At 30.3% G+C, this 24,118-nt stretch overlaps 2 protein-coding genes across 3 annotated transcripts in view; both read right to left on the bottom strand.

Moving 5' to 3' along the window:
• Positions 1-15,055, bottom strand: part of LOC134725504 (uncharacterized) — a 67,592-nt gene extending 52,537 nt beyond the window's left edge. The window contains exon 1 of the mRNA XM_063589376.1: positions 14,926-15,055. The gene's annotated coding sequence lies outside the window, so the exon portion shown is untranslated. The remainder of the gene's footprint in view (positions 1-14,925) is intronic.
• The window catches only part of LOC134725505 (uncharacterized), a 52,205-nt gene that overhangs the window by 15,746 nt on the left and 12,341 nt on the right, over positions 1-24,118 (bottom strand). Inside the window, exons 1-6 of one of the 2 annotated variants that reach the window (XM_063589378.1) lie at positions 9,602-9,709; positions 5,615-5,765; positions 4,078-4,234; positions 2,867-2,911; positions 1,227-1,274; positions 33-152 (exon numbers count right to left, since the gene is read on the bottom strand). In XM_063589378.1, the coding sequence (XP_063445448.1) occupies positions 33-152; positions 1,227-1,274; positions 2,867-2,911; positions 4,078-4,234; positions 5,615-5,755 (511 nt within the window). In that variant the 5' untranslated portion in view covers positions 5,756-5,765; positions 9,602-9,709. Of the gene's footprint in view, positions 1-32; positions 153-1,226; positions 1,275-2,866; positions 2,912-4,077; positions 4,235-5,614; positions 5,766-9,601; positions 9,710-24,118 lie in introns of those variants that run through there. The other variant, XM_063589377.1, reaches the window with a different exon arrangement.

The following is a 24,118-nucleotide window of genomic DNA, read 5'->3' as shown; positions in this document are numbered from 1 at the left end:
CAGTTACCGGATCATAAAAAACCATGACTTACAGTTTTGTTTTCGATATTGGTCTTTTGATGAGTTAATGCACTGGGCTTTAGTATCACACATGCAATATGCTGGTATGAATAGCTGAGTGTTTGGACAAGGAAACCAGTCTTTTTTCGTTCCTTGAATATAAGAAATATAAAATAAAACTAATTATTCTTTAGCAAGAGTACAAAATCACTAAAATACATGTATATCTTAGATTGTCAGTTGAAGTATACTTAGAACAATAATCAACAAATAATAATATAATTTAATACACTAAAACGTCGAGCATATTTAGATAAATAGAGAGGTAACTGTAGTCTTCCAATCTTTTATCCAACAACATGAACAATAAGAAAACAGAAGCTAACATTTTTGAAGTAAAATACAAAACGAAATCCAATCTAGCGACCGTTAAACATATATACTGTTGATATTCTTAATGAAAACTGCTGGTGTAAAGATTTTTTGGAGCAACTATTTAGTGAAACCCTTTTTAATGGTTACAGACACGGGAGTAACTGATTGTTGCATGTGTATGGAACGTCGTAGATGTTTTATATATGCACATACTTTTTAATATATGCACATATTTTTCTATATATGTACACATGTATTCACATACGTTAATAATAAATGCACATTGTTAACTTCATATGCACATATTTTTGCTTTATGTATACATACTTATTATATATGACATAGTTTTTTATGTGTGTCTTTTTCTCTTTATAACGGCGTTCCATACATGTGTGTAAATGCCGTATTCTGGTAATCGGGACTTATTATTGTTATGTGTATAATTTGTGATTAATAAAGTCTATTATTTAGGAACTAGGATTTAAATAGTAAAAGGGAACTGAATTCGTGACATTGTTTTATGGTAGATTCTAGATTGAAGTTAAACGTCTGTTTTGAATTTATGAAACAGGTCTATTACACTAAGAAGTTGGGCTTTCTTTTTATGTATTTTCAGTAATTTTCAATAATAAGATGACAGTACTCGGTGGAAACTTGGTAAATATATATAAAATATGGGTAATATTAAACAAAAAAGCATTCTAGTTAAAGAATGGATATGCATCATAAATATTTGGACATACATTTTGTGGTCCCATTAAGAGAGTTAACATATAAATGTAGTTGCGGACAAGCGTCTGTTTTCAGATGAACAATGATATAAAAATATAAAAATGCGGATGCATAATTACCTTCTTTAACTAGCTGAGGTTCACACAGGAGGTCGATGTCATCGGGAACTGAAAACAAAAAAAATAACTGCTAATATAGAAATAGGTTATTGTGATACGTTTGCAAATGAGTCGTTTAAGTAGTTCATTCATTTAACTTAAAATGGTTTGGATTTTTTTAATATCATGTGTGCTTGTCTTATTGTTGTATATATGTTACTGTAACAGTGAATTTGTTTAATCAAGGGTTTGTAGAATCCCTGACTTTTTCAGGGATTATTTAGAATCACTAAAATCCTTAGTGATAATATATTATCCCAGAAAAAGACCACCGATTTACATACAAATTCCCCGAAATGATTTGTTTGATTAGAAAAATTAAATAGTACAGAAATCTTATCGTTTGTTTTTCTTATTGCTTGAAAATTAAAGTTGACAGTTTTAATTTCTAATCTACTACTCCTAGGTCTATATTTAGTGAACAATTTTCCTAGTGATGTTTTACCACTTCTTCCACTCTGGTAGTTAACGGAGACTATACAAGATAATGTTTGGAGTAGAGACAAAAGTTGCCCTAAAAACATCCTCCTTGCCAAAACATGGTATCTTCCTTATATCTTATACAAGAAACAGTTCAAGGTTGCTGATTTCCTTTTTTCACAACCTTTATTTCTCTTAGACATGCTGTAAAATATTATTCAATAGGTGAAGGACAAGGTTTTTTTCTTAAAAGTTGATGTTTTGGTAAACAGATATGAATCAAACAGATGCGCCTTTAAAAAGCAAGACACATGTGCAATAGTCTACTGCCCAAACTAAGTTTTTAAAATAAATGATTGTTTTTTTTAATATTGTGCTTAACATTCTAAACTATTGTGTAACATGCTTATGTAGTGTATCTAACATTTTTATATATTGTGCTTTATATTTCAATCTTTTGTGCTAAACATTCGAAAATATATAGTTATTCTCAATTTCAAATATTATGTATAATTCCTGACGTTTTTTTCTAGCGAGTATACATAATTTCTGAAATCTCTAGAGGTTATATATAATTCCTAAATTAACCAGTGATTCTACATAATACCTGAAAATTTAAGGGATTTACATGATCACTGATTTTACAAATTCATTGTAACATATACACAATATCGAATCTTATGGTGTTTTTTGGGGTTTTTTTTTTTCCATAAAAAATATTTGATATGCAAAATAAAAATGGGATTTACATATTTAGTGAAATCGTGATTTTTTTTTATGTTTTTCGTACAATTGCATCGTAATGCGTTCGGAATAATATTGTTAAATTTATTCGTTGTATTTAACCATATGTTTCTTCTCATTATGTTTTAGTATTCAGCATTTGTATGTGTGTATTTGTAATCGAAACAATCGGAATAGACCAATTTTGGCAGAATCCTAAAGAATTGTTTTTTAAATGAAACTGCATTGCCTCAGTTTGGGATAAATAAAGTTAATCATTTATGTGACGCAAAAAAGTGTCTAAACTTAATATAAAGAAAGAAGGTGTGACGTGTGTCTATTCACATAAGACAATATTTATTGGTCTATTAAAAAACAAACATGGCTGTATTTAATGCAACCAATTTATGATGAAAAAATAAATTACTCTACTGATTTAGTTAGGAGACGATACGTACGGCTTTCCAAAAATTCAGGTCGTGTATAGTGTATGCAGTAATTATCTGAAAAAGAAATGATATTATCGTAAACTTACACTGAATTTTGCAAGTATCATGTATGAATCGCTAGTAATTATCAATTTGAGAATCGTACTGGAAATGTATTTTTATACATTTTGCCACTGTACGTTAAGCATACCATAAGTAGTTGATCAATTTGATATTTGATATATAATTCTTAACTTAACGGATGAAAGATTTATTGAAAAAGGATAACAGTTACAACTTAAGTTGCTGATATTTTTTTGTTATTACCCCAACACAACTCGTTAGTTGAATATCATCGGTGGTTTGGGGATCAGCAATACCTAGCCCATAGGACCACAGAAATTCAAAGTTGCGAATTGCGAACATGTAAAACATTATGAAATCTAAAGTAACTCGATCGGGGCAGTCTTAAAGAAAAAAAAAACGTTGCAATTTAGAACAAAAGATTGACAATACTCATCAGTTTCAATTATATTTGTTATATTTTGTAAATATTAGACTATAAATATTTTAATAACTTGTCGTTTCTTGAATACAGCTTCTATATTGGTCAGCAGTGTATGCTAACCAAATAAAAAGAGCCATCCTTTCTTTTTTTAATTAAACAAAATCTGTATAAGACAGAAAATATTTTATCATTAATTCAAATCGCCATTTGTATTACAGTATGTGTAAGCTCTTGAATATATCAGTTTTAATGTTATTGTGAAAATATTGATTATCAAAAGCAGCAATCGTCTAAATTTGTACATTTTCCAATCCGTATTTACTTAGCAGAATGTTCAATTCATATGTTAATGTATGTGAAACTCCAAACTAAAAATAAAAAAAAACAAAACATGTTTTGTTATCTTAGTATAAATACTCAAAAGATAGGGGCATAACGAGTTGGAAACAATGTGACGATTCTACTTAGGCATGCAAACGTGTTGTCCAATACAATTTCAGCTACCAATACTAAGGTGTGAATCCGCGGAGTTTTTTTTTCGATTCTTAGAAATATGCATATGATAATGTTTATTTGAAGTTTTGTTTCGTCGTCTTTGCAACAAATATTATTAGTTGTTTTTGTTCTTGAAAATGTGTCATAATGATTTCTCCTTTTATCTTATTTCAGAATTTTGGTTTTAGCACTCTGATTGTGCAACAGATGTAACATTTAAATAACCACAAATTCTTACCTTCTTTATGTTTAGCTGTTATATTTGAACTTTGAGCTGATGTCAAACCATTGTTTGATGCTTTAGGAATGTTAGCTGATTCAGGCAAATTCAATAATACCGCTACCAACATTGCTACTATACCGATAAGCATCACAACAACAACACACGGCAGCCACTGAAAAAAAGTTTTCTTTTCATTTGATATTTATACGTATGCGAATTAACCCTGCCGAAACGCACAATGCCATGCTTTTTGTGCAGACTGTTTATGACACATTAACACTAAATCCTTTAGTTGTGTCCTTATTTATGTTATAGTCTGGTAAAACTTGATTTTGTTTTTGCAAAAGATCGGGTACAATACGTACTTTGTCTTTTTGCCAGTTCTGAGTACTTCTAGTGGTTCTGAGGAGTAATTCCGTTTTTTTTTATTATAACAAGTAAATTGTGCTGTTTAAATCAGCATCAGGTATAAGAAGGCTATGACAAGCCATATTCCTGACAGTTTGAATCGGTTCTAACCTCTCTTAAACTCTTCTTCTTACAACAGTTCTCTCATTATCTTTAAAATGGTTTCTGACTACCTTTGATGCCTGTTTTGTTTACACATTGAAAATTATGAAATTGAATGCGACAGTCATATAAGTGAGAGGCTTAGCTAGCTGTAAGGCCATGTAAACATCACCGTTTTCTACAAAAAATATGGTTTAACTAAGGTCAGGAATATGACAGTTGTTATCCATTTATGTGTTTTAACTTTTGATTTTTCCATTAAATTAGGGACTTTACTTGTTTAATTTTCCTCGGAGTTCACTTTTTTTGGTGAATTTACATTTATCTTTTACAGACGCTGTTCTACCCTGGATTACAATTTAAAGTTAACAGTGCTATTAATGACAAATTCTAACAATTATATCCTTAACCGATTTTAAAAAGTCTGCTATATAACAGTTAAGGACGTTACAACTTCAGAACAGATTCTAACATGTTTTAGCAGTTTTTTCATAGAACAGAATCTCACAATCCTTTCTAAATATATATATTTCTTTATTTCTGTTTTGATCTTTTTTCCAAAAAATATTTTTATACCGTCATTACTATCTAGAACTATATCATTATAAGATATTTTTCTACCTTTTGTTATCTGTTTTCGTTAATAGTTATGTATGTGACCCATTGTTATTTGCGTATACAAAATTAATCAAATTCCACGAAACACCTAGAGATCTGCTCAAGGCAAATGTTTTAAGACTTATGATTTTTCATTGTTTCTATTCAATACCGATACCGAAGATAATGACATGACATAGAGCGACTTTGAATTACGTCCTTTAGAATGGTTCTACCCTACAACAGATTATTTGACAATAAAGATAATGTTTCTTAAAAAATAATAAGAGAAACAGATTTAGACACACGCCAATCCTTTTTAAATTTGAAATTAAACTGTTTTCTAGTACCGAACTATACCGTCTATGCAGTGGTAGACTCTATATTACTTGTTGTACATAATACATAAAAGAAAACAAATATGTGTAGTTTAAGAAAAACTAACCTGTTTACCCTTTCCATGACACCTGACACGCTTCGAACTAGTTCTTGTTTGTTGATCTTGTGTGGATGAAATCCCCAAAAGTTCGGAAGCTGATGCATCTGCATCTGTTGACATATCCACGACATTAAAAGGAGACGTCATTTTGTTTTACCTGAAAAACATACTAAAATTGAAATGTGCATTGGCTATTTAAGTACAGGAAGGAGCCGGGTAGTTTCCAGGAAATATAAACATTTCACAGGTACATTAAAAGTTGATTGATTAATTTACACACGAAGTTAAACACCTCATTCAATCTGAAAGCAGTCGTTAGAAATTGTTGAACATATTTTACATTCTTTTATCTTATTGTGTTTGTATTATTAACGAATTCGATCGTGTTTTGTCAATGATTTTATGGTGATTATATGTAAAAGGGAAGATGTGGTATGATTTCCAATGAGAAAACTCTCAACAAGAGACCAAAATGACACAGACATTAACAACTATAGATCACCGTACAGCCTTCAACAAAGAGCAAAGCCCATACCACATAGTCAACTATAAAAGGCCTCGAAATGACAATGTAGAACAATTCAAAAGAGAAAACTAACATGATTTATATAACAAAAATGAACGAAAAACAAATATGCAACACATAAACAAACGACAACGACTGAATTACAGGCTCCTGATTTGGGACAGACACATGCATACATAATGTGGCCGAGTTAAACATGTTAGCGGGATCACAACCTTCCCCTAACCTGGGACAGTAATATAACAGTACAATATAAGAACGAACTATGTATTTGTATAAAATTACATTAAATACAATTGTGTCTTGGCTAAAAAGATTTCTATGCGCACCAAAACAACATGGTCCCAAATAATACAAACATATTTGTCATGATCTGTGTTTTGTTGTAATACGAATTGTGTTTATGTTTCAAAAAATTTAATTGAGGCAAATTAAAGTACGACAACGGAAACAAAAAAAAAAATTAGGTTTATAAAAGGACTTAACTCTTGAACGGTTTTTTTAAGTAACGCCGCCTTATTTCGAACATATAAAAAAGAAGATATGGTATGATTGCCAATGAGACAACTATCCACAAAAGCCCAAAATAACACAAATGTCCAAAATAATCTATATTTTGTGGTAATAAGCATTGGGTGTAAGTTTTATAAAATTTCGTTAAGGCAAACTAAATTTCAAGTATCGAAACTAATGGTTGGGGACGTACGAAGGAGACGGACCGCATGAAAAAAGGTAACACTTAATGTCCCCGTCGCTACGGCCACCTAACCTGTAATATAGAATTAATGTTATACTGTTGTTTACTCTTATATCAGTTGACGTACTTTGAAGAAAGTTTCGTGCAGCAACATCGTAACACAATGTTTTGCAATGCATAGCACAAGATTTCAATGAAGACAAAGAACAAAACATTTTAGTAACGATTAAAACCACAAATAAACGAGTTCTGGTTGGTATCCATCTCTAAATATACAAGACGCCATGATTAAACTGTACTTTTACCCTAGCCATTATAAGTAAGTCTATCAAGCCAAAAATAAAGATTTTCGGACCATTCCTCGTAACGTAAGCTTATTACAAATGTCTAATTGATAGAGTTAAACATGATTCACTACTCCTTTTAATATCGATACATAAAATTATGTCGATTAACTGTTAATGTTAATTTAGTAAAAATGAGTTGAGCAGATTGAGTATTATTTGTTCATTAGAAAACAATTGGAGCTGAATAGCCAAGTTTGATTAAAATATTGCGATGGACGTTTAAATCCATTTAAATCGAAAACATTACTGGAGATATGCACATATCCGATTATTTGAAAAAAAATACTGTCCATTAGAGGGAACCGACTTTACGCAATCGACAGAACATGGGAGAAAAATAGGAAAAGAAAAGTACCCCAATTTATCAATAGTTTTTTACAAAGATGACGAAGAGAAATGACGATTTATGGCCCATAAGAGGATAGTTTTCCTGATATATATAGACACTTCCAAGAATTGTTAAACATAATCCACAAGGGATATGGATTGAGTCTTTCTGAAATTTTAAAACTAACAACTTGGTTCAAAAAAGGAAAGGAATACATTTGCAAAAAATTAGCGCACGATATGTCAAATACAAATACAAGTTGTTTTACATAAAAAAGTTATATGAAATTAATTGGGATGTGTCCATGGGACACACATGATACCCTTGGTATAGAATGTATTAAAACTCAAGAACTATGCAATAGACACTAACCAAATTGATGCTTGGTCTTAGTTTGTTTAGGGTAATCAGCATATTTGAGTCAAACTCAAGTTAAGAGACTGAAACGAACAATTCAGCAAGTGTTTCCATTTATAAAGATGCATGGTGTCACTAGAACGGTAAAAATTATACCAACTATATTTTGAAACTACGTGTTTTGTTGTAATAAGCACAGTGTATAAGAGGCATAACATTTGTTTGATGCAACTTAGTTTTAACAGAAACCAGTTTTGGGACTTACGGTACAGACACACGTACAGACGGACAAGAGTGAAACCCTTCGCTACGGTGGTGGCATAAAAACGAAGATAAAAATTATGAAATATAGAAAGACTTTAAATTTTTTATAACTGCGATTTGAAAAATGGTGACAGCTACAAATATAACGGGAAAACATAAGTGAATATTGTGAGAGAACGAAGTATATAAGATATATCTGTCAACGGAGTAAAATTAAGCACTATATGACTGCCAATAATTATTCATGATGTTTGAATGAAGTTACATTGTAATAATTGTACACTGACACATTATTGATTGATTGATTAGTGTTGAGCGCCACTTTCAATACAATTTGTGATTTACCGCTGCGTTCAACTTTTATTGGCGAATGAAGCCAGAGTAACCGCAGCCAACTGAGACACTCACTGACATCAGAGATTATGAGAATGGCATTCTTGAAAAAGGACATCAGACGGAAATAAGATTTAGTTTAGCAGTACGATAACAACATTATCATAAATTGAAATATGTTAACTATAAAACAACTCAGAGAAACATACATATAGTCAAACTCCTCCCCCAAATAACAATCAATTGATTTAAAGTGCATCATATTTTTTTCAACGATTATTATTCATTATATTATGTTTGACCCAAATTAAGAAAAAGACATTATTAATTTGGAAAATGTCTGATCGTATTCCAATTATGGTATGAACTCTCACTGCCAGTACTCGTTATTGTAGTCTAATATTTCCATATTTTCTTAATTATTTGTTTCCTTTTTCCGTTATTTAGTTGTTTTATGATTGTCTTCAATAACTTATTTCACGGGTATTATCTAATTATCATGTAAAGATATGAATATCCAAACGCTTGAAATCGAACACTAACCACTGATGTGCTGAAGGTCGCATTACCGTTTATTAACCTTAGACGGGAAATTGATGAAGTTACATTAAAGAAAGAAGTAAACTGTTACTCTTATATATGTGGAAGAAATTTTATGCAAGTACTGTTTCTGTTGTCACTTGTTATATTTGTTTTGATATTGCTTATTTCTCATTAAAGAAAATAACAAAACAAGAGAATCTTTTCTTTTATGCTTTTAAGACTCCACTTGAAAAGTTATTTTTATTGAATTTATAAAATACTATAGTCTTGATTTTTTTTGGCATACTGATTTGAAGTAAAAAATGCCGAAAAAAGTGAAAGCAGCAAATGTTTAATGCACTTATAGATAAGCTGATAGTTGCACAATTAAAGCATACAGGTTAAAGCAGGATGAAGCTATATAAAAATAACACATGCGAGGTAACAGTGCATCTACAATTCTTAAATAGGCAGACTAAAAACTTTACTGCACATTTAACAAATATGAATATAATGAAATCATATTTCTATTCGTATGTGTTAAGCTTGGATCCTTTAATTAATAGGTTGTTCAAGTTTCAAGAAAACAAAAAAGTGTACATATAACATAACTACTTACAGTTTCACATGGTTCTTCATGCAATCGTATATAAACAGCATGCTGATGCAGCAACAAACAAAAGCAAAATCCGATTCTACACGTGCTTTACTCCATGCTACACGTGACGTATCCCATTAAACAAACAGAATCAAATGATTAAATGATAATTTCTAAACATTTTTAACAGGTAGCATGCATTTTCCAAGTACAAGGACATAATTATTATCTAATTCAAACAAATACTTGTTTTTACATCGAAATGCATAACCCTTCGCTTCAATTCGATGAAATTTCATGCCTGTCAATAAAAAATATAATACGTCAAGTCACAACCCAGTAATATCTTGTTTCTTCATTTCATTGAAAATTATTTGTAATGTGATTAAGTTGCGTTTTAAGTTTCATTTGAAAAAAACAGTTGAGGGTACTAGTTAAAAGTAGTATATCAGGGAGTTAAAGTGACAACAACCATTGGCAAATGGTAATATTGTCGCTAGTTTGAGTGACAACAATATTAATAATGGTAACTGTAGTATACCGGTGTTCAAATGTCATAAATCGATTGAGAGAAAACAAATCCGAGTAACAAACTTAACGCGAGGGAAACCCATCAACAATAAGAAGATAACAAAGAAACAACAGGAGGAAGTGTGAAGTGCAAAAAAAACATTTTGAATATAAACTAAATTAAAGCTACAGAGGTATTTGCTATAACCCTAAAATGAGGAAACGACGAATGATTTATTTTTGCTCTATGTGTCTTCATATATATCGAAATCGTACAATGGAACAAAGCAGTTGACATGGATATTTAATGTTACATTGTCAGTCTTTGAACAGAGCCCCCGAAATAAGATATAAAATACTTGATGTATCAAATTTTTATGAGTTTAAATAAAAATAATAATTTGTGAATCTAAAACGTCGGGCGCATTTTTGATGGATTTAACTCCGCCATGCTTGAAAGTAAAAAGAAATTTAAAAACTAAGGTTGTAAAAATATTTGCCCATTTTATTTCATCTTTATATTTGACAAAAGCGTATCTCTTTCGTTTGAGCGTTCCTTCATTTGCGAAATCTTAGTTGAGTTTAAGATCGTGATGTTTTTTGTGTTTTAAATGGTTTAATGAGACTTGGACATCAGTAAAATACTGTTGCCTATTATCAACTGGCTTATGTGTATAAAAGAGGGACGAAATATACCAGAGGGAGAGTCAAGCTCATAAATAGAAAATAAACTGACAACACCATGGCAAAAAATGAAAAGGACAAACAGACAAACAATAGTTCACATGACACAACATGATAAGTCTTGCTTTACTTAAAAAATCGTACTCGCATTGCAAAGATAGTATAGCTAAAATGGTGAATGCATTAAAATATTAAAGAAATCAAATTAAAAAGTTCTCCCATATAATAAAGTTTAACATGCTTTTAGTGATCATAATGAAATACAATGCAGTCTTCGTTTCATCACAATTTTTAGCGTAAACCAGCTTATTCCGGCGAGTGATTTAATTTCACAACTTTTGCGACAGGCAAACTAATGCAAATCTTAATCTTCATAAAATATTATCTCTTATATCAATGCACAAACTAAGTTATGAAATTGCGAAAGTAACTCGTCACGAAATCGGATAGGAACGAAAAACACGCAAAATATTCGCACAAATTAATTGGCGCATGGATATCGGCATCTTTTTCTTTAGAGGGGTAATTCAATTCGTATTTGAAAGATTAGCAAGATATTTCAGATTTACTTTCTTCATTTTTTTCATACAATGGTTTTAATCTGAACAACATGCGCATGTCTAATGTCATGTGGTTTTTTTTTAACTTTCACATTTTTGTAATCAAATTTTTAAAAGTAATTCATTGCCGTCCGAAAAAATTTTAAAAAGTTTATATTGGAAACATCACAATTATCAAAATTACCGTATAGCTGCTTCTACAATAATCCACATTTGAAAAATTCGTAACATTGCAAATAAATGATTATATATGCAAAGTTCTAGTTAGTTAGTCAAACATAGGATTTTCAATCTCAACTAAACGGTTAATTGTGGGGAATTCTGAATCTTATTTTGTTCAAAAAGATAATTGAATTACCAAAACGTCATTTAAATATGATTGTGTATTTTCTTGATATCTCGAGTACTAAACTAATTAGTCATTTACATTTAAATTCCCTAGTAAGTCTATTTTTGTATGTTAAGACTATTTTTAATTTGCAGAAAATCAACATAAATTTCCTCCTAAAGAAGTCATGGAACTCCGAAGTATTATCTATAACAATATATGCTATACTATTGAAAAGTACCACAGATCTTTTTTTGAAGTTATTATTATCACATTTTCAAAGAATCGTACAGAGGGAGGAAAAGAGATAATAAGGAAAGATGCATATTCGCAGAAACCTTAAAGAGAATGTTTTATAGACTACTTTAATAAAGTAGGGAAACCAAAGAGGATCATGTTTTAATCAGTGGTGTTATTTTAACCGCACGCATAACGAAAGTTATAATAACAATAGAATCTGCCATAGAAATAAATCATTATAAATATCAAGTTATATACTATAAAAGTATCATTTTCCGTCTTTAAAAAAAAACATAAAAAAGAATTATCTTGAAATTGAACATTTAAAAATTACAGAGACTTTAATTAAAACCAAATACCACTGTGCTGTATTTTTTTAGTTGCACTTAGAATAAATTAATAAAAATAACTCATTATCAACAATAAATTGATATTCAAGTACAAAATAAGTTCAAAATTGGAAACAACTCGTTAAATAATTTCATGCGTCTGAAGCGCTTTTCTGGATTTACCTTCATCAGGAACGCTTAAAGCCAAACATTTGAAATCAGAGGATGTATAAGTACCGAAACCGTTCAAGAGCTGTCCTAGATATAACTCGTGAAAATCAAATAGTTCCTCATATCAGTTGAAGAACTTGATTACTGGGCACGTTTTAGATTCAAATATACCCACACTTTTCGTTTTACATATATAACTTTGAATTTCCATATCTAAGCATTCATGATAAAAATAACTTCAATGTGTTCACGAAACACCCAGAATAATAAGCATGAAATAGTTATCAAAAGTACCAGGCTTATAATGTTGAAACATACACGAGCAATAAAAAATGTAAACGGCTTTGTATTAAAAGAACAGAATGCATTCTGCATCACATATTTTGTTATTAGTTTTTAGGCAAACAAATGCATGTAAATTTTGAAATAATATTGTACACTTTATTTCCATTATACGTGTTGTAAAGCATTCTTGTGAAATATTTCGAATTTTATTTTTCAGGAATATAGAACAGGTTTGTAAGATAATGCATTCAGTAACGATACATATTTAGTTAATAACTTACCAATCGACTTTTTAAAATAATGTTACTTTCTGTTGTTGGTTTAGTTTTTGTAACACATTAGAACAGAAATGTCCAGTTCGCTATTCCATATTATGTTTTCCAAGAAATAATATTCAATAACATAAAGTGCTTATTCGTATAATGAAAATATAACAGATTATGTGTCTATATTGGTCTTTATATATGTTATCATCAACTCTTCGTATACTTAGAAATGTCATACAGTAATAGGTATGTAATTTAACTACATGGGAAGCAATATTAACACGTCTAATAGATAAAACAAAATTGACTATTTCGTGAATAAAAAACATTCATTACCTACAAAGATCACTTTCAAAGTATTTTATTCAAATGTTTGTAGTTAATATTTAAATAATAAAATTCTTAACTCTGTGATTTTCATATGAGTCATATTCATACTTAAATGTACCTAATAAGTTGGCCACATATCAAACTCATCATATATACCAGGATTTACATTTTGTAATTTCGAGACGCGCGTTTTGTCTACAAAAGGCTTGTCTGTTGCGATCGAATAAAAAAGTTGAAAAGGCAAAATAAAGTGCGAAGTGAGGACCAAAGATTCATAAAAGTTTTGCTAAGTACAGCTAAGGTAATATATTCATGAGGTAGAAAAGCCTAGTATTTCAAAAATGTAAAGTTTGGTCTACTGTAAAACAAACATAGACATTGTATTGAAATATACAAGCTTGGTCTATATGAAAATGTCTTCTTAGCGAAACACCGACACTGGCCACTACAAGTCACTGATCGTATTCGATTTTGATCTTTTTTTATGTTTCAGCAGTGATAAGTGAATTACAATTTGAATTTAAAAGTGAGAGGGTTAGCGCTATAGAACCAGATTTAATCCACCATTTTCTACATTTGAAAATGCTGTACCAAGTCAGGAATATTACAGTTCTTGTCCATTCGTTTTTGATGCGTTTTGTTATTTGATTTTGCCATGTATTATGGACTTTCCTAATTGATTTTCCCCTGAGTTCAGTATTTTTGTGATTTTACTTTTTACCTCGGAGTTTAGTACTTTCTTTTTTTTTCTTTTTTCTTTTACTTTTAAGTTAACAACACTGGTCAATCTTAGTAGTTGAAGCAACACAAAGTCACCTTTCAACCATGGATAAAACCGTTGTGGAAAGGCATTCCTCCAAGACCAAAAGATGTGCTTCTCATGTATGGTATGATGGTATGATACTTAACCCCTAACGGGAAGGATTGTGCCTGATGTTTATATGATGAAATCATAATCTTTCATTCAGTTTAATTGAAGTCTGGAGCTGGCATGTCAGTTAACTGCTAGTAGTCTGTTATTATTTATGTAGTATTGTCATTTTGTTTATTTTCTTTGGTTACATCTTCTGACATCAGACTCGGACTTTTTTGGACTCTTGAACTGAATTTTAATGTTCGTATAGTTATGCGATTACTTTTCTAAGTTGGCTAGAGGTATAGGGGGAGGGGGAGATCTCTGGCCTTTGTTAGTCTTGTATTATTTTGATTTTAGTTTCTTGTGTACAATTTTGAAATTAGTATGGCATTCATTATCACTGAACTAATATATTTGTTTAGGGGCCAGCTGTAGGACACCTCCGGGTGCAGGAATTTCTCGCTACATTGAAGACCTGTTGGTGACCTTCTGCTGTTGTTTTTTTCTACGGTCGGGTTGTTATCTCTTTGACACATTCCCCATTTCCATTCTCAATTTTATTTTTGATATAGGCATTTTTGTCGAGTGGTCTATGACGCTGGAAAATGCAGGCGGTGTTGCAGATTTATAATAGTACCATAGGTTCTAATCTCACTGAGAGAAGAACTCAAATGTGCACTTCAGATGTTGAATTGTTGACCTAAATTGGAAACAATGAGACAAGGTATATATTCAAATATTTATGAAAACGAGTCTCGTCAAAAAGAATCATCAATAAGAACTTACCAAACTTTATGAATATTGTTCATCCAGAACTATTTCATAAACTCCGTCAAATATCTATTGAAGACACGTAAAATTTGACATTCACAAGAAAAATAGGAAGACAAAAAGTAGTGTATACTTGGGAAGTTTAAACGTTTGCAAATAACAGTTAAATGAATCTTTATATCCATAATGATATGCATTATATATTTTAAAGCACTTATCATGTTTCATTTGAACTACCGATTCTACAATCTATAGACAGCGTTTAATAATAATAATGACATCAATACTAAAATTTCTAAGTATCAATGGATTCTTATAAAGTAAAAAATATTTGTTTGTTCAACTGAAAGTAGATATTTTAGTAATGCCCGTAATGTCTAAAAATACTTTTACATCAATAATCTAAACACATGCACATTTCGCGGAATAATAAATTTTATGCAATTTCGTGTCATTTTCAAACGAAAGTTGGAGAAAATATTATTATCTAATGCGGGTTTTTCTTTATGTATTTATCATGTTTACAACAGATAAACAATATTTGTTCTCGGAATTCAAAATGTTCAACTTTTAGAAAATACAAAGTACTGTCAACTGTTGGATCTCGTAAATATCGATTCTAACATTTCTTACATTTTCGAAGTGCATTTGACTATATAAGCAATTTCTCCGTAGGGATTTTACACGGCTTAAGTAATAAATATTTGTGAAGCTTAATATCTATAAATTGGTTTAATTGAAATATGTGTGTAAGTATCCTACGTTAAAAGTATATTAGATATGAAATATTAACATACATTCAATTTATTCTACAGTTCTTTCAAAAAAAAAAACATTGGTTAATGATACAATTCCAGAGATTTTAAACATCTCAAAACATTGTCATAACACATTAGAAAAATCGTTCCGCAATGAAACTAACATTTAGGGGGCAAAGCACATAACAGGCGATGTTGCGGAGTAGTGATACAAGCATGGAATCAAGTCCAGCTGAGGAAAGAATTAAAAATGTCTACCTCAACTTTAAAAGATATATCATTTATACAAGGTATGCATGTAAACATCTATTGTATATTGAACTATTGATTAAAAAACCGATACATGTACTACTGTCCAACACAAACATTGTTTCATTTAAACTTATAGTTCTAAGTATCATTGATTTTTTATAAAGAATTTCTAACAAACTGAAAGTATGGGAATTAGGTTTGCCCGTAAGGATATTAATGAGTCTTAAAAAAATCATCTGAAAAATGTACATTTCGCAGAATATTATATTTTATGTTTTATCGTTTCATTTTAAAATGAAAGCTGGATGGAAATAGGATTTTATTATTAATACCAATATTGAAAGCTGTTTATTTTTTTCTTTTGTTTTCGCAACATATATATAATCTTAGTTCTCGGAATTTATAGTGTTCTACTTTTCAAAAGTTTAAAATTCCGTCAACTGTGGGTTATCTCCGATACAGATTGCATCAATTCTATTAAAGAACAGTGACTTTTTCGGATTGCGAATTCTTGACGCTTTCATTCTTCTTTGTGATTTTGAACGTTTGGGATTTTGAACGATTGGGATTTTGAACGATTGGGATTTTGAACGATGAATATTTCATTTAAGAATAGTTTTGAAGCTAAACATTTGTATCTAACTATTTCGGAATTTCATTGAATGCATCATTTTCGTAAGTATTCTATGTTTAAGTTATAGATACTGTTATATTTATGATTTTATTTATTTTTATTTTGAAAATCTCCATACTTTCGTTTCATTCAAAAGTCTAGTTAATTAAACCATTCCAAAGAAAAATTTCTTTAAAAAGATGTCAGCAAAGTGAGATAAAAATATCTCGACAACGTTTTATCTATATTCAAGTAACCCTTGTTCAAATTAATGAAATAGTAATACTGTTTTTTCCTAACTTATTTTTAATTTAATTCTAAAAAATTGTTTGAGACCAAAGTATGTATTATCCTATAATAATGTGAACTTTGGGTCATTGGTTTATATTATGATGAGTATGTCTTTTCTCCTTGTTAGCATATCCTATAAATCATACAAGCCGCAAACAAAGTTTTGACTTTTAAAAGTTTAATATTTATCCTATAGAACTTTTTTCACTTGTCTACTTTACTATAAACGAAAAATATTCATATTTGTCTTTAAAGTATAATCAAATCATTTGCAATTGCCTTGTTTTACCTTTTCCAGAGCCAAAAAAAATGTCTTAAGTTAACTATGTATACATTCAGACCACTGCAAACGTACACATGGGGAAGCCATTTTATTGACATATATTTATTATAAGATAGAAGAAATATGAAGTTTAACTACAATTCCTTCCCCCGAAATCGCTGCAAACTTACAAAAATAAAATTGTCAAATAATTATAAAAGAAGTGGTACTTACATGCGTTTGCATTTAGGGTCAATAGAAGCTAGAAGGCGACGCTTTCTGGTTTGAAATGGCGAACTGATTCGGAAGTTTTCGTTATTTTGCACACGAATGTACATTAAAAAACCTCGGCGATACATTGGACAGCCCAATAATAGTACAACATTAGCATATGAACTTTTCTAAAACCTGTGCATACACAGTCTTGGCTATAATGTGTTCGTTGTTCGGTTATACTGTCATTTATTTTGTGTTTTATTTACCTTATGTCCCAAAGAAATGACATTCTGACATGACAGTCAACATTTACTCGCATACAGTAAATCATCTATTCGCCATCTTAACAATTATCCAATGTTATGATTTTTTTTAACTGAAAACAAATAAGATGATAATTCCTATTTTGAAATTTAGCCATTTTAAATGCAAAATGTTATTTTCAAATTTATTTTTAATTTTTCTGATAAATATATTTTAAACTTAAAATACTTTTATGGTAAAAAAAGACTAAAACAAATAGAAATCGACAAAAGAATCAACATGTTTCTTTTAATAGCACCTTATTGCATTTTGAAGATACGGTATTCTCACTGAATTTTCAATTTTATTTTACATAAAGTTTGTACGAATTTTCTTTAATTTTTTAACCCATCAAAGTAATTGGTAAAAACATAAAAACTTTTGTAGAAAATTCATGGCAAAGGTGAGTACCACTATATATTTTCTACATCTTTCCCAAGCATATAAGTTTCCTTCTCACATACTTTAAATAACATGAAACCAATAATTTTATTTATATCAAGATTTTAAGATGGCACTAGTTTTCTTTCAATATGTTATAACAATGCTCATGACTACCAATACTTAATATGTTGATCAGACAGAGGTATAAATACCTTTTTTACAAATATTATATGTGCATTGTTAAAAAGACTTGGTAGGGCCAAAACAAAAACAAAATTATTGTTTGGCTAAAAAGTTTGGCTTGGTATCCCCAAAACAAAAAGGTAATTATTTTTGCTTAAAAAGTCTTGGTAGGCCCAAAGCAAAAAACGTCGTTATTTTTGCTACACGAAGATGAAATCAGAATGGATTTTCTCGAGTTGCCTGTATTAGGAATGCTTAAACCTTAAAATTTCATTGAACAGATATTATGTAGCTTTTACATTATTTTCACTCCAAATAAAAGTAAAATCTTTGGGACATTTGCTTCCGAAACCCCAAAATAAAAGGGTGTTTTAGTGTATATTATTTGTTTTTAATTTTCGACTTATACATCATACTTCCATTAGTTCTTTAAAAAACGAACTTCAAAATTATTTATTCTAAATTGTTGTAAAATATGTTTTACAATTGTTGTTGTGCAAGGAGCGGAAAATTCACACGTCGGCTAATCCAAGAGAATACACATGTGTATAGATAGAGATGAATATAACAAAGTGTAAACCTTCAATTCGTTCTTGATTTATTGTGAAACATATACTGAATATAAAAAAATAATCTGAATCAACTAATCTGGATATCGTCTAAAGACGGAACCTTATTTATATCCGTGGCATATAATAAATATGTGGTTTAATGAAAATATTTTTGAATTATCAGCATAACCAGTCTAAAAAATTATTATTTCTAACAATCAAAATAATTTTTCTTTCAATATTAACTGGCCTTTGAATTTATTACAGTATTTAATTGAATTTTACGACGATTTTTTGACCAGAAAATTCCAACCAACATGAGTTCATTTGTTGGATTCCTGTAGCAATGATCACAATTTCGACCTGTTTTCTCAACTATGGGCCATCTTTACATTTATTTGAAGCGGTCATCCTGTGTGTAGTACATTGCATGTTTCTATCGAGTACTACATAATTATATAAGGTCTTGATGGAAAAAAAGAGATATACTCACGGTGAGTGGACATTTAACATTAAAAAAACGTGATTTATCTTTCGTGTATACCTAATTTTTATCTATTTACACAGTAACGACAGCTTTGTTCTTGGTCGTGGACATGCAAGCAGCTAAATGTGAATGTGTGATGTAACAACCAATAATAGACAGAAAGTGTTTGATGGATTTTGACAGCAGTACAACTATTCAAACTGAGCTATGTAAAACTGCATTTATTGTTACTTAATTCTAAGCAATACAAATCAAATGACTAAATGATTGTTAGTCTTATATATTCCTAATTATCAAGTTTTAGGGAGAAACGTGGTAAATGTAATACATTAACGCTAGGTTGAAGCTCAACTTATTTAAATTGCAAATAAAAGTGTTCAGCTTGACTAAAATCAAATGAAGTTAAAGTACTAATAATATGACCCATTTTTTAAAATTTAAAATTTTGAATAAGATTAATGTTTGAATGCTGTACTTTTAGTTATGTACTTTCAATCGGTTTTATGATATCTTAATCAGTTGTACTTACTATTATATAAAATTTACTGGTTGCAAAACTATGTATTATTCTTGATAATAATGATGTTTGTCCCAGGCGGATAACCCTGGCCTCACAACTTTTTGGAACTTTTGGTCCTCGGCAATCTTCAACTTGGTAGTTATTATTGCTTTCAAACTTTTTACATCCGAGCATAGTTTTGTGTGGAAGTAGCGCGCGTCTGGTGTATAAAAATATTTTTTAACCTGTTACCTTACGATAGCTATTATTCTTTTGTTTCTCTGTCATATATGTTCTCCCATTTATCTGTTTATTTATTGTAATCCTGTCGTGTAATGTTGTAATTCTAATGTTATAATTAACACTGCCTTTAAAGCGGTTTGGCATACCACAAAAACAGGTTCAACCCACCATTTTGTCATAAAATGCCCTGTACCAAGTAAGGAAAATGGCCATTGTTACATTATAGTTCGTTTCCCTGTGTGTTACGTTTCGGTGTTGTGTCGCTGTTGTGTCGTATACAAAAAGAAGATGTGGTATGATTGCCAATGAGACAACTATCCACAAAAGACCAAAATGACACAGACATTAACAACTATAGGTCACCGTACAGCCTTCAACAATGAGCAAAGCCCATACCGCGTAGTCGTAGTTCTCTTATTTTTGATACGTTTCCATCAGTTTTAGTTTGTAACCCGGATTTGTTTTTTTCTCTATCGATTTATGAATTTTGAACATCGGTATACTATTGTTGCCTTTATTTATACTTTACAGTTTCCAATTTAATGTTATACATATTTCAATTTTATGTTTTACATACATGTTTAAACACTTAATTAAGAAATGAGAAAAAACTTAAAGTATTATAAACCCTACCTGTTTTATAATCTACTTCTGTGGCGCTATAATTATTGTTACAGTTCGAAAAAAATAAACATAGACATTTTCCAGTCAAAGTAAAACATAGAATGTGTTAGCTAAAAGCAAATGAAGTGTCCCAGTACCGAAATAAAAGCAGACACTATATTTGATGTTAAGGCATTATTAAGCAAACCTTTTAATTGAGAAAATTATTACACTGTAAAGATTAATTTGTAAGCCATTAAATCTTTTTGTTCATTATTATAAATTAAAACTGGTATTTAAAATTAATGCACAATTATTGTTGAAAAAGTTTGAATTTGCTTTTTCTACATTTTATAAATATGTTTTGCTGATTATTTCATTCATTGTAAAGCAGAAATTGGTTTCTTTTTAAATCGCTATATGTTTTGCCGCGATCTTTTATAGTGGACTATAGTTTTATAGCAAGTCTTGTGCATGCAACATCTCTCTTTTTATAATGTTATTTCGACATTGACAGCAGTCAATTTTAACGAAATCGACAACATAGTAGTCAAATATAACTCCAAATATTAAGGCACAATGTAAACCTTCAACGTATAATGAGCTATAGAGGCCGAGCATGACTAAGTGAAAAAAATAAGTAAACAAGAAAAAAAATGTATGGCTCCTTTTGTGCCAAAAACAATAATTTTAAAAGATTTTGTTAGACAAGTGTTTAGTAAAAATGTTTTAAATATAAAATGAATCTCTTGGAAATATGACAAGTGTTATTTTTTTAAATAAGTCATGCGGATAGAGAGCAATCAGGCGAAAACAGTTAATTGGCTACATATACTGAAATATACTATGTAAATGACGAGCTGACATCGCCATGACAACAAAACGGGGGAAGAGACAGTATCCAAACCACAACAGGGAAAATTAATTACTGTACAGCATTATAAACCAAACCAAAATCCGTAGGGGATCTCAGGTGCTTCAAAAGGGTAAGCAGATCCTGCTTCACATCTTTTCCCTGTTACTCGTTTACAAATTGTACTTGTTGATGTCACATTTAAGAAAATAGTACGGGAGGGTTGTCACGACAATTTGAACATATTCGTCGTTGTTTGTGAAACACATATTCCTTATTAGTCAACCGACTTGTAAAAGCGTTCATAAAATGTTAACAGGAATAACTTCATCTTCATCATTTGAAACCGTTGGTTTTATAGCTTCCTCGTTAGCAGCAACCCTCTGTCAAGGAAATCACGATATAAGTGCAATCACTTGAATATCGTATTAAATAGGAGAAATACTTCAAATGCACGCTGCCGGAATGCTATATTTAACATAGAAATGAAAAGTGGGTAGCTGAAATATCTCTTTTGTCTTAAAGGTATTGTTTCCATTCGACCCTCAATGTCAATTTCAAGATGCAAGTCAATATTTAAGGCAAACTTTAATATAACTGTGAAGTTTTCACAAAAAAATGATTCAACTTGGGTACCAAACTTTGAATTATTTAGTGCGAGGACTTGGAAGGAGGATTTCGATAAGTTGCCGACTTGCATACGTCCATGTTGCCTTTATACGTCCATAATTGATGTATTTATCTACTTTGGTAGCCTAATGTATTGTTTGTTTATTTTGGTTTGCTATTTGAATTGCACGAATTGACATGCGGTAAACCAAGATATAAAATTTAAATAGACACCGATGTGTTCACATTAAAAATAATCATTATATACGTGTATGAACTGTGAAGGACAATTGCTGCACATTATGTCGTAATTTATTTATTGATTGGAAAATTCGAAACCACAAAGTCAAATAAAAAATTTATTCATTGAGATATACAAAGACTTACCTGTTACAAATATATTTTTGAAAATGGTATTTAACATATCAAAACGAATCAATACATGTACGAAGTTTTGATTTTCTGTAAAGTGATAATATTGCGCAATCTATAAAAACCCAAGCAGTATCGGTAGCTATTTATAAGTTTTTTTTATTTCTTGTTAAATCTTATAGTATCATTACATGAAACTTGATATTTATGTGGTAATAATGTTTAGTGGAAACGGTGTCACTGAACTAGTAATCAGTATCGGAAATCCCTACATAAATAAACGTCACATTGTCTCAGTATCAAACACCTCTTGCTATTTTGTACTCATGAGGAAAGAGAGTAAATATTGCTTTTAACATGCCTAAATATATATTTATGAACGCATGTTGTTCTTGTTGGTGAAAATATAAACACTCAAAGTATAATAAGTTCAGTTAGATCTAAATAAAAAAAATGTTTTTACTTAAAAATTATATGAAATATCAGGTTTTTAAGTATGAAAAAAAGAAAATCATGGTATACATGTACCTAAAACGGTATCAGCATGTTTTTTCTCCTTATCGAAGGTCGTATGGTTGTCTATAATTGTTAAGATTCACTTCATTTAAATGTCGATGGGTAGTTCACTGGCATTCAACCACATCTCCTTATTTTTATATCAGACAATTTTTTATATAACAGTGATCAAAATCGCCAGTCGCCTAGAACTGTCGAATAAATTAAAAACTTAAAATTAAATTCTACACAATTTCTTGTTTATGTATTTGAAAGTATGTTATTATATTTGTTTGTAGTTTGTCTACCATTGAAAACGATAACAAAGACTACAAAAATCCATTTCCTGGGTAGCTAACAGTGCACAACGTATAATATTTTGACACCTTAACAAAGATAATATCAGAGTTCAGTTTCATAAATGGTCGAAATATGATGACGCTATATTTGAATGAAAAGAAGTTGTTGTTTATACCAAAACCTCTGATAAAATCGTTATATTGTTCCAAATGTATTTTATCTTTGAATAATTTTCTTTTTGTTTATTCTCCTTCTAATTCACATTAACGCCGGAACCGAATTTTCAGGATTTAAGTTTAAATCATGGGATTTAAGTTTGATGCCTTACATCATTTACAGCAATAGACTTACTGCCTTATATATATATATATATAGGCGTTACAAATGTAGCATAGCGCCTATATGAATTAAGCTTATTGTCTAAATTCACTTATTGCCGCTAACATATACGCGAAATCGCAGGCATTTAGAGATTGGTTAAAGTATGTAAACTGTTGTAGGATGATTTTTTAAAAGGTTTTAAGTCTTGAGAACTTCAGAAAAAGTATCAAAAGTCATAGGTATACTTGGAGGCAGGAAAATTATTTTAAACTCTCTCTCTTTCCAATGTCTGTTATTTTATGGTTTTCGCATTTCTGTTTATGATGAACATACGTTTATTATAAATGAAGTGTATTTCTATTTACTATCAATTCCACGTCTCGTCTCCACGGCGATGATCGCTATATTATTTAGGGAGTCTATATATATTAAAGGATTATATTCATAGTATACATGTAAACTAACGCGTAAATAATTGTCCTGTCCCCGAGTAATTATGAAAATTATGTTTAAAAGTTTAAGCCGAACGTCTTGTCTATGTCTTAAAAGTAGGCCTGATGACGGAAACAATACCGTTTTTTCCGTTTTTCTACCCAAATAACCCAAACTGAAT

Source organism: Mytilus trossulus, chromosome 7 (assembly GCF_036588685.1).
Source record: "Mytilus trossulus isolate FHL-02 chromosome 7, PNRI_Mtr1.1.1.hap1, whole genome shotgun sequence".
Lineage (NCBI taxonomy): Eukaryota > Metazoa > Mollusca > Bivalvia > Mytilida > Mytilidae > Mytilus > Mytilus trossulus.
This window is presented reverse-complemented; position numbering and strand designations above follow the sequence as displayed.